At 47.3% G+C, this 12,008-nt stretch overlaps 1 protein-coding gene across 1 annotated transcript in view; it reads right to left on the bottom strand.

Annotated features, from left to right (window-relative positions):
• Positions 1 to 2,054: 2,054 nt before the first annotated feature.
• The window catches only part of VPS37D (VPS37D subunit of ESCRT-I), a 172,770-nt gene continuing 162,816 nt past the window's right edge, over positions 2,055 to 12,008 (bottom strand). Inside the window, exon 4 of the mRNA XM_086954695.1 lies at positions 2,055 to 3,437. Within this exon, the coding sequence (XP_086810821.1) occupies positions 2,934 to 3,437 (504 nt within the window). The 3' untranslated portion in view covers positions 2,055 to 2,933. The remainder of the gene's footprint in view (positions 3,438 to 12,008) is intronic.

Genomic DNA, 12,008 nt, shown 5'->3' on the forward strand with positions numbered 1-12,008 from the left:
CATAACGGCAGCGCCACTCCCCCGCGCAGTGAATTTGACACCTCTGCGGGCGTTCTATGGGAGTGGGCGGAGTCTTGACGAGCCGAGCTCGCCATGAGCACAGTTGCACTGTGCCTCACCATGAGCACTGCGGCGCTGCGCGCGGCCCTTCTCCCCCCCCGCATAGGAGGGGAATTACACCCGCATTTAAGGGGTTAAAAAGACTGCAACTAGGTATCTGCGTAAGTGCTGGCTGTGGGCCTGGCTGGCTGTGTGGCCACAGACTGCCGAGGGGGCCCCTGGAGCGCGGGACCCCCGCAATGCTGGTGCTGCTAGGGCTGCAGGGCCTGCGTTACACCCCTGCCAAGAACTGGATATCATTCCTTGTTACAAAACAAGAAAAGTGAGCACAGAAGAACCATGGGCTACTGCAAAGAGGTCTCCTCACCTGCAGCACAGACAAAAAGGTTCAAGAATAAGCAGCCAGCGACCCTGCAAGAGTTGGACCGTGGGCGGTCACCAACCTTTGACTTCCTGCCTTTTTTCCCTCTAAACTGAGCAACAGATGCTCCAGTCCCCAATCAACTAAGAGCACGGTAGCTTACGAGTCTGGAGGAAGGAGGACAGGAATGTAAATGTAAATGTAAATGTACAGGAATTTATATATAGCGCAAATCACCGAGCGGTTTCTAAGCGCTTGCTTAGGGAACCCGTCCTGGTATTCCCCTGTGAGATAACCCCGGCAGGGTATCCGCAAGGTGAAAGCCAGGCATCCCGCCGCGATGGGCCGTTGTGGAGATTAAGCAAGCTATTGCCTAGAGTCGCAGAGTGTGAACCCGTGAATCGAGTAGGCACCGGAGCGAGAATTGTCGAGTCCATGGACATTTTAGGACTCAAGACCCCGCCGAGCCGGGAATTGAACCCTGGTCCCGGGCTGACCTCTGCTTCCAGGTCTGCCTCCTCTAACCAGTGAGCCACACTTCTCCAGGACACACCAGCATTAGCTAGTTGGTGATTGAGTTTTTATGAGAATTAACAGACACATCGGGTTGCGACATAAAATGAAGTCTGCTTACGGATTTAGGAATTGGCAAGTTTGGTGATGGGATCTCCTGCAGAGGCTTGATGCATAAGGCTACTTGAATGAATAGGAGGTACAAATGACTGACATTCTTTCTTCACATACCCTGATTTTGTGCCCTGTTTGGACGGAGCCTTTGTCCCTAGTTCACTTAGAATGGTGTTGGTTATTAATCAGCTGCTGTTAATGAAGAATCAGTCCAGCGATCTCCAAAATTCCATGGATGATGGAAGGATACAGGTGCTGGGCCGATCATTACATTCATTATGCAGAGAGCCCTCTCTCTCTCTCACTGCAGCAGGTAGGGCGTGACGAGCATCTGGGTCTATAAGAGGCTGCAGAGTGACGGGGATGAAAGGCCCATCTGCTAAAGTAAGGATATATGAATCCTGCCCTGTGCATGGCCACCACAAGCACATCTTAGCGGTCCGCTGTCAGCAGCTGCAATTAGGGGAAATAAGAGCACCAGAAGCGTGCTTTGTGCCTGACGTTACCAGCTAATTACGCTGCTGATGGGATGACCCGGGACGCTGAAATAGGGAATAATAAAACAATGCTAGAGGTCAACGTTGGGTCAGTGATTAGTGCCAATCCACTTTGCTAGTTACCTGGAGGGTCAGAGATGCCAATACCACAGCACAAGGAACAGATCAGCACAGAAACACAACCACCAGTCACATACAATTGTGTCACTCCACAGTTCCAGGTGAGCCTTTGGGCTAGCCAATAAAGTTATCATTCAATACCGGAGGTGACCGGCATGTTATAGACTAGCGCACCAGATCTACGTGTCGGAGATCAAATACAGGTCAGAACTTGGGGCCAAGGCTGTAATCAGCTGAGAAGAGCCAATCCAAGTGTCAAATAGTAGTGCAAATACCTCCATGTAAGGTCTACCCAGAGAGGAAAGGCAGGGATCAACGTCCAAAGTCCCTGCAGATCAGAGTCAGTGTTCCTACCACTGTACAATGGGTCACGCTAGCGAAAGTAAACATAAGGAAAAAACAGGTTTTATTTGTAAAACATGCTACACATAAATCTGATCAATGACGTTACAAAACTTAACTTAGTGTAAAAAAAATATAAAAGCACAAACTGTCCGTGACCATGTCAGTTCTCTGCGCTCACTTATGCACAATTTCGTGCACTGGCCACCCATTTCTCTTATTACCGCAATCTCACTCACCGAATTTCACCGACGCCCTCACTATGTTCCATATTTTTTTGCCCATCGCCTACCACTGACACGGTCTCTTTTTACCATCCCTGATCTTCTGTTCTGCGATGCCTGCTCTTACTTAACACCCCCACTGTGACCTAACCCTGGTGTATGTAGTCTCTCTCTCTCTCTCTCTCTCTCTCTCTCTCTCTCTCTCTCTCTCTCTCTCGCTCTCTCTCGCAGACCTACGTTCATCCCACTTAACCCCTCAATTTTATTAAGCTTCCTTACAGGATCCATTTGCTTTTCTGATCTCCTCGTCTTTGGTGTTGTCTGCATCTCCATCTCTGGTTTCTATTCCATTCCATTCCTGTTTCTCCATCTTAGGCTTCGCCTTGTTTCAGCATAGTTCATGTCTACCTCTGAAACGTCTACCTTGCTCCCGTGTGCCACTGAGACCTACTTCTAGCTCCAGTTTAGCTCTAGCTCTCTGACCTCCTCCTAGTCTAGTTTTTTCACCCAGACCACCAGTCTTTCTCTCTTGTTTGGAGCAATCTTAGGCCTAGCTTCAGTTTCTCTCTCAGGCCTAGCCAGCTTCTCAGACCTTTTTCTGGCCTAGACTGCCTCTCACTCCCAGACCTCCTCCTGTTTCCGGCGTTGTCTGTCTCCCACTCAGACCTCATCCTCTCTTCAGCCTCGCCCTAGTGTTGCGTGCTATCGCTTCGGTGGTTGCTGTCGCTGTTGTTGAGTGTGATGAAGCTGCTGGATCCTGAAAGGCCGCGGGCTGAGAAGTGGAATGTGTCCAATCACACGCAAGTGGTGTCCTGAATAAGGAGGGCCATGCCCTGGAGCCTGGGGTGGGCCCGGGAGCGAAACCAGGGGCGGAAGGTTGCTGTTAGGGGGGGCAGAAGGCACAGGAAAAGGTGCCACAGCGCCAGCAGGGATAAGGAAGGCAGGCGTCAGTCCGTAGCGGAGTTGGCACATCCTTGGTGCCGTTGGGCCTTGGTCCCGAGGAGGCTTATGTTCAGTTGTGTTCCGAGTCTCCGGTCCTTGCAGTTCTGCTTGCTCTGGGCTTGGAGACTCGGGTTCTTTCTCTAGGACCTCCTGTAGCTTCTCTAGCTGTGTCCTGCGGAGGTGAGATAGCTGCCTACTGCTCTGAAATGCCTCCAGAAAAGTGTCAAGAGGAAGAGATCCTTCCATGAAACTCTGCAAGTTTTCCTAGAGGAAGATTGAGACAAAAAACGACAATGAGACAGGGTAACTGAAAAGCAAGTGCTGAGCATGATTCACATCACACAATTAACGAGAGGAAATGAAAATGTTACTTACCTTGTAAGCATTTGTTTGTGGCATGCAGGGGTGTAAATTAACATGCTGTGCATACTTCCCCATTCTAGTGCTGGGCTCAGACGTGTACAACTTGTTTTTCTTCGAAGGACATCTTTACAAGTCACAGGACCTAGTGACTCCACTTGTTAGTGGTAATGCACATGCGCATTGGCTCCATTGTTAGATTATCTTTTCAAGCATGAAGGGAGAGACTGGAGATGGAGCATAGACACACAGTAAAGATGACCATGCAAAGGAAAGTATTAAAGATAACAAAGGAAAGAATATCTGTAAAAACCACAGATGACCAGGAAGGAGGGCAGGCACATGTGAATCTACAGAACTACTTGCCACAAACTCATCCTAAAAGGGTCAGTAACATATTCTATGTGTGGCATGTGTAGCTGTAGATATACATGCTGTGAACAGACTGAAAAGCAGTCCTTCTAAAAGCGGTGGCTTAGCCTGATCATGTTGTAGAAGACTGGAAAGGTGTACATAGGACAGTCTGGCCAACCTTTGTTTGCTGTCTAGCCAGAATACCCACACAGTAGTGTTTGGGGAAAATAGGAGGGGTGGGCCAAGTAGCTGCTTTACAGATGTCAGCTAGTAATATTTTACTTAAGAGAGCCATAGATGTCCCTTTCTTTCGAGAGGCATAAGGTCTGGGGTGACAGGTAGGGTTCTTTTCGCTTTAGTGTAATAAGTCTGTATGCACTTGACCAGCCAATAAACCCCTGCCTTGGAAATGGCACTACCCTTGTGTGGCAGTGTCGAATTGTGCCCTGAGATAATAATGTGCTGTTAACGAATGAACCTCTTGTAACTACTGCTGTCATTTTTTCTGTTAATTCTGAAATAGATGCCATGTTTACTGTATTGCAGTCCATTTCCCCAAAGACCAATCATAATGTGCCATGTGTAATTAGATTGTACAAATGAGGGCTCGATTTGTTACAACGTACTATCCATGATCGATTCCTTTCACTTTTTTCTTCTGCTTTTATTAAGACAAGAATGGTGAATATGTATCCCTTTCTTACCTCTGGTATTATATGCAAAAAACTAATGTATGCCATATCTGATTAAAGATCAATAAATAAATGTTTTTAAAAAAACTCACAAAAAACCCTTGTGTGGCTTGGAATGTGACACAAATAGCTTTTGTGTTTTACAGAAGGGTTTTGTCTTGTTAATATAGTACATTAGCGCTCTATTTGACTTTTAAAGTGTGCAGAGCGCATTGTGCTACAGTCTCTGGATACAGAAAGATGACTGGGAGCTCGACTGTCTGATTAAGGTGAAAACGGGAGGAATTTGGGATAGGTTCTGAGAACCACCCTATCATGATGGACTTGGAAGAAAAGCTCTTCCAATGTAAGAGTGTGTAACACACTGACTCGCCTGAGGGAAGTAATGACTATAAGGAAGGCCACCTTCAAAGAAAGGAATTGCATTGAACAAGAGTGTAGTGGTTATGTAGGAGGGCCCATGAGTCTCATGAGAACAAAATTAAGATTCCACACAGGATAAGAAGGCGTCTGGGGTGGGATAATCTGTTTGAGTCCATCCATAAAAACCTTAATGACTGGTATTCTGATCAATAAAGTATGTTGTCCACTTCTGTACGGAGGCAGCTACAGCAGCCACATGTAACTGATTGGAAGTGTGAGTGACGCCTGACATTTGCAGGTGAAGGAGGTAACAGATAATGCCCTGTACAGATGCTGAGAGAGGATTGATATGTTTAGGGAGACAGTAATGTACAAACTGTTTCTACTTGGCTGAGTTGCGGATGGTTGAGGTACCCGAGAGTGCCGTGGTGTGGAGTGAGAAGGTCTGGTCTGCTGGGGAGCTTCTTGTTTGGAAATAGAGGGAGCGCGCGCAAGGTGGTGTACCATGGTTGATGAGCTAAGATTGGTCCTACAAAGATGAGCGTGAGGGATGTCTGCGCCTGCCTCTGGACCACAAACGGTAGGAGTGGGAGCGGCGGAAAAGCGTAAGCAAATATCCCAGACCGGTCCATCTATAGTACATGGCCCATGGACTGTGGGTGTGGTAGTCTGGTGCCAAAGTTGAGATATTTAGCATTTTAGGCGATCTATTTGCGGAAACCCCGCACGCTGAAAGTACAGGAGTAGGGCTTTGGGGATGAGTTTCCATTCATGAACTTGTTACTGCATCCTGCTGAGCACGTCTGTCATATCGTTGGTCATTCCAGAAATGTGTTGAATTAGGAGATGTACTCTAAGATGTATCGCCCACCACCAAATGCTCTGGGCTACAGACAACTGCAGTGAGTGTGTGCCCCTTGGTTTTTGTAAGTAAAACATGGCAGTTGTGTTCGGACTAAGACTGTTTTGTGAGAGGATGGAAGGCCCGGAAAGCGAGCTGGATAGCCAGCAACTCCGGGTGACTGATGTGGTGGGGGTGGGTGGGTGGGGGGGGGGGGGGGGGGGGGGGAGTGCTAGGCAGATGTCCACTTCCCTTGAAATGTAAGATGACTGAAATGCACACCCCAGCCTGTGAGCAAGGCGTCCGTGGTGATGGTCTCTTGTGGGACGGGGTCTAGGAAGGGCTGCCCCTGCAACAAGTTGTTTGTATTCAACCACTGTAGAGAGCAGTGTGTGCAGCCCAAAACCAACACTGGATCCTCCAGATGACCCTCCGCTTCAGACCTTTGTGCCACTAGGCACTCCCGCAACAGGTGAATGTGTCGTTTGGCATGAGGAACTATTGCTATACAAGATGCAATCATTCCTAGCAAGTGCATCATAGTTCCGATTGTTATTTGGCGATCTGACAAACAACAGATATAGCAGGTTTTGAAAAGCTTATACTGTTGCTGGACTGGGGTAACTATTCCCCACCTACAGGTCTAGGATGGCCCAGAGAAAGAGCTGTACTTAAAGGAGCTGAAGGGATTTGGTCAATCTGATCATTAAGTCTAGACTGGGTAAGGCCTGAATGTTGGTCTTGGTGTGCGATGGGCACATTTGCTGTGTGGCGCTTGTGGTCAGCCAGTCGTCCAGGTAAGGAAACATGTGGATGCTGATCCTTCTGAAATGAGCTGCCACCATGGCCAGCCATTTTGTAAAGACCCATGGGGCTGTGGTAACCTCGAGCAGAGCTCCTTTGAATTGGTAGTGTTGTCCACTCACCACCAACCCAGGTATCTTTGACGCGCGGGCGGATGGGTATGTGAAAATAGGCATCCTTCAGATCGAGGGCGGTCATGAAGTCACCTTGTTGCAGTAGTGCCAGATCGTCTTCTAGAGTCACCATATAAAAGTGCTCCGACAGAATGTATTTGTTGAGAGGTCTGAGATCGTGAATGATTCTAAGGGAGCTGGCCTTTTTGGGGATTAGGAACTAAAGGGAGTACACCCCTTTTCCGTAGTGTTGTGGCAGAAAAAGTTCTATGGCCCCCTTGGGAAGAAGGGCCTGTATCCACTCCTGAAGGGGACACTAATGTTCCAGGGTTTGTGGTGGGGATAATTGGTGGTGTATTAATGAGTTGTAGACAGTACCCGTTCTGTATGAAGTCAAGGACTCAGTCACAGGAGATTACTGTCCAAAGGGGCAAAAATCCATGCAGCCTTCCCCAGACAAGTTTTTGTGGACGGAAGGAGAAAAAGACTGTCAGAGTTTTGAAGTAGAAGCCCTTTCCTGTGGCTTATCATGGTTACCCCAGTATCCACCCCTACAGTAGCCTTGTGGAGGTGACTGCTGCGTGAGCCTTGAAAAGGTGGAAGAGGTGTCCGGGGTGGGAGTTTTGGATGCACTATGATATTGGGAAATGAGCCACGAGGAACAGGTGTTTGTAGGACGCCCATAGCTTTAGCGGTGTCAGTACCTTTTTTTAGGTTTTGTAGCATCTTGTTGACCGGAGGGCCGAAGAGATTCTGGTCTTCAAATGGTACATTTAGAATGTGTTGGGGGACCTTTGGCCTAACTTCAGAGACTTGCAGCCACACGTGGCGGTGCAAGAGGTTGCTGCTGTTTATACCAAGAGCAGCTGTGTTTGCGGCATCCAGTGCGCAGCAGATTATGATGTTGGAGATATTGGCCTTCGCCATCATCTCTTGGCCCTTTTTGAGATACTGTTCTTGGAGATGCTGGACAAGTTTCACGCTCTGATTCCAGTAGGCGTGATCATACCGGAGAGTAGACCTGCAGACTTAGCGATGCACCAATGCGTAGCAGACTGTGCCTCTACCCTTTCGCCACCAGCATCGATTTTTGTATTCTTCCAGTCCGGAGGGGTGCGTCCCCTATGTGTTAGCTCATTTGAGCTGCATTCACAAATAGTCGGGGGGTAACGGACACAGGATGTATGGTGGGTTAGTGAGAGAAGCCTTGAATTTCTGATCAACCCTCAATGTAACAACCCTCACTTAACTGTCTCTTTTATATTTCAGTGGTCGGTCTAACAACTCCCTTGACCACCATAGGGAGGTACTGTTAGGAGCGTTGAGTGGATGAGAGGGTCTCCATAAGGAATTCCTCTTCAAGCTGCGATCCGAATCTACCTTGTGAAAGGTGACTGCTCTATGCAGGACCTTATGACATTATCTGGAGGACAGGGCTTTTTGGGATACAGGTCTGGGTCTCTGCCTGCTGGAGGCTCTGTGTCAGTCATCCCAGGGGTCTAGACCCTATGGGCGATCAGTAGGGTCATGAGGTTCACAGGGTCGCAATGGACTCTCCCCATCCAGAGTGTGTGGAACCCTGTGGTGAGTGTTGAGGAGAACCCACAGGAAGCAAAGAGGAGGAAGGATAAGGTGTGGAAAGATGATGTGGGAATGGAGGAGAAGGACAAGCAGGAAGCAGTGGAGAGGCAGCCCTGTTGTGTCTCAGGCATTCTGGGAGTGGGTGCCACAGGAGAATTGAGGACTCTCTCAAAAGTCAATTTCCTCTTCTGAGGGACAGTCTTTCTAGGATCCAGGCTGGAATTGGATTCATTGCTGCTTGATGGTCTTACAGTAGCTGAAAGATTGGTTGTTCAAAATCCTCAGAAGCAGTGGAGGATGCAGTTGCAGATGGCGGTCTGGATGGAGCCAAAGAGGTATGACATGGAGATGCGCCAAGGTCGATTTTGGCTCTGAATGCTTCAGGTCAGTGTCCCTCAGCTCCAAAATCTTCATGTTGGTGTCCCTTGGCTCCGAATGCTTTGGGGCAGGATGTCTTTGCTCTGAATGCTTCCGGCCCACCTCCTTAAATTCAGACGGCGGCCGAGCATGCGCCTTCAGACGCAGGTTCAGATGGTGGCTGAGCATGCGTCTTCAGACGTCTGGTCCTGCTTGGAATGTCATTGTCAAATATTACCGGAAGGCAGTGGTGCTCCGGAGGTCTTAGAGGTAGCCTGGGAGGTCAAGGCTGGTGCCTTTCTTTGGCGAGTAGGGGAGATAATTATATTTGGCTCTTCTGCTTCGACATCGGTTTTGGAGTCAACACTTTCCGGCAAAAAAGGCACATCGATTTCAATGGTTGGGGCGTCCAAATGTTCGACATCCGATTCCCCTCTCAATCTCCCTCTATGAGGAGGTCTCTGGTGGCTTCCACCTCGCTTTGGTGCGACCATGGAAGTCTAAGAGATGCAGCGAGTTCTTCGGTTCCAAAGGGACTCCTGATTCGAGAATGTGAGACATACCGAACAGAGTCTTCACGTAGTTCAGGGGACAAACACAGATTGCAGACTTTGTGGAGGTCTGTCCTCGATTAATTGGCATGGCAAGTTGAGCAGAACCGAAATGGAGTTCTTCCCATTACTGGGACATCCTCGACTGCAGTGATGGTATCCCAAAAGGTCATTTACTGGAATGGAATCATAGATAACGGTGGAGACCAACGAGAAAGTGAGATGGTTTTCACAATCGCCTAAGACTGATCTGAAAGCCTGGTGAGAGCACGTGGCATTGAACCGGAGCTCACATCCACATGTCTGAACTTGATGACAGAGAAAGGACAATGGAGCCAATGCCTATTGTCACTAATAGGTGAAGTCACTAGGTCACGTGACTCGAAAAGACTTCCTTCGAAGAAAAAATAGTTGTACACGTCCGAGCCCAACACTAGATGGTGGTAGTATACACAGCATGTGCATCTACAGCTACATATGCTACAAACTTGATGTTCTAAATCACATGGACATTTGCAGACCATCAATCCTCTGTTCCCCATTCTTGATATCAACACCTTTGTGCAGAGAGGCTTTCACAGCTATCTACTGCAGTGGGCTGAAGCCAGACAATCATGGACTCCTCCACTATTTAGCAGTGAACCTCCTTCAACCCCCTGATAACATCAGGTGCCTTCGAACTCGATAAACAGACACTTCAGAGGTATGCTTGCTGCCCATGGTGGCAAGGTTTTACAACTGACATCTGCTTTTTAGCAACAGTTGTATCATGGCTTCTTGTCTCTACTATCAATTTGTGTGTTGTAAAAGGCATTGCACTGATCCATGCTTGACTTAAAAATATGTTCAACTGCACTGAAAGCGGACTGTTCGGATATAAATAAACCAAAAGAGATGTAAGGAACAAACAAAAAGACTTACTTCGTATGAACATCCACACATACAACTGTATCTACTCCCTTTACACACCAATTCTGAATTCCCTTTGCAAACCTCTTGTACCCAACCTCTCACACAATCGACAAAGCTCTGACACCACACACACACACACACACACACACACACACACACACACACACACACACACACACATCCACCCACCCCCTCTTTTAACCATGGCTAACTACCAGTATACCAGACATGCAAATGGGAGAATGCTACTAGTCCCATTAGAATCCACTGCTGCTCTTGTCCTCACAGAATGAGGATTCAAGGGTAACATGCTATGTACAGAAAAACATGGAAGATGTAGAAGCCCATTCCTTTCTCATTGAAAGGTGCTATTCTTGGGTACTGGTTTTAAGGTATGAATGTTTCCAGCCCATCTGATGCAGCCACAGTGGGCCTAAGTAACACCTTGACAGGGTGGACTAAGACCCTAGCGGGAGTGAGACTCCAACTCCAAACGGCACTAGGTGAATAGGTTTTTGTGGGAGATACGTCTCAGTAAGCCCAACACCATAAAACTTTAATCCTGTTCAGTGGTGCTCTGAGGGCTGAATAATCCCCTGTGATATAGTAATAAGCTTACCAAGTTTTTAACTGTTCACCAGTACAAAGGACTTCAGGTCTGATCACTGGGTGCATTCCCAATTCTTGCTCAACCATCTAAGTAACTTTTAAGTCCAAGCAGAGCTCCTGCATTGGTACCAATTCTTGTCCCTAACCCAAATACCAGTGCTTGGCATATGAACATATTTTAAGGCAACAAGGGAACCCAAACAAGTCGACCAGGGACCTTGGGAGTTAATTCTTTTAAACAACAGTGGCCCCTGGAGAAGGGAGAATATAAGGACAATGAATATAGACTCAGTCGTTGCTATATTGAATCGACATGTCCAGCCGGACAGAGGTCTAATATTAACTTTTTTAGCAAATAAAAAAAGTTTTTTCCACAACAATACAAAAAGTGGGACACAAGCCTGTGCCCTACTTAACACATGGAAAACATTAACTAGCAGGGGAAAAGGACAAACAATGAACATGTCATATAATAGCAAGAATCTCAAGTGAAATATATCACACAATTGCAGAAGGACGATTTTGAATTTAAGATTGACAGGATCCTTCAAAGAATAGGTAAATCCCTTCCCTTCTCGATAGCTGTTCACCAGTACAAAGGACTTCAGGTCTTGTAACTGGGTGCATTCCCACCAGGTTTGTGCACCTGGAGGGATAACATTTTAAGTCAGTGGTTTACACTTCTGGAACAGGAGCAGGGGCCCATAAATCGGTACCAATAAGCGATGACAAAATAGATACTGTGCCAAGTCCCAAATCGCTCTTACCTAGATATGACATGAGTTTTTCCGACACTAAGTTGATGGTCTCCTCCTAGACCACGGTTGTCCTCAACATCTTCAGCTGGATTCCCACACAGAAAGGACAAGAACATACTGGATGAAAGTTCCCCAATCAAGGCAGACGAGACTACTGAGGGACAGCTGTCAATTATTTTGGCCCAATCAGTAAATAGATCCAAACCGAAAAAATCACTAATCCAATGACTACAAGAGTATTCTACCATAATAGAGAAAAGCGTAAATATGACGTAGTGGAGGAGAAGTTATTCCAATACATCTTGCAAAGGGCAGAAAATATAAGTTAGTCTGGGATAGTTAGTGATGCATAATTAAGGGTAAAGATGACCTTGCAGCGAGGGGTGGATCAAGCTGGGCTCCTTTATAAAAAGACGGCATCTTTTGCGGCAACTATTCCAGTCTAGGTGAGAGTGAAGGAGAGCTAGAAAGTTACATTAAGCAGTGTATGATACCATAAGCTCTAAAGTGGCTACGTGTACGATATGGATGTATGACGTT

This window comes from Lissotriton vulgaris, chromosome 2_1 (assembly GCF_964263255.1).
Source record: "Lissotriton vulgaris chromosome 2_1, aLisVul1.2, whole genome shotgun sequence".
Classification (NCBI taxonomy): Eukaryota; Metazoa; Chordata; class Amphibia; order Caudata; family Salamandridae; genus Lissotriton; species Lissotriton vulgaris.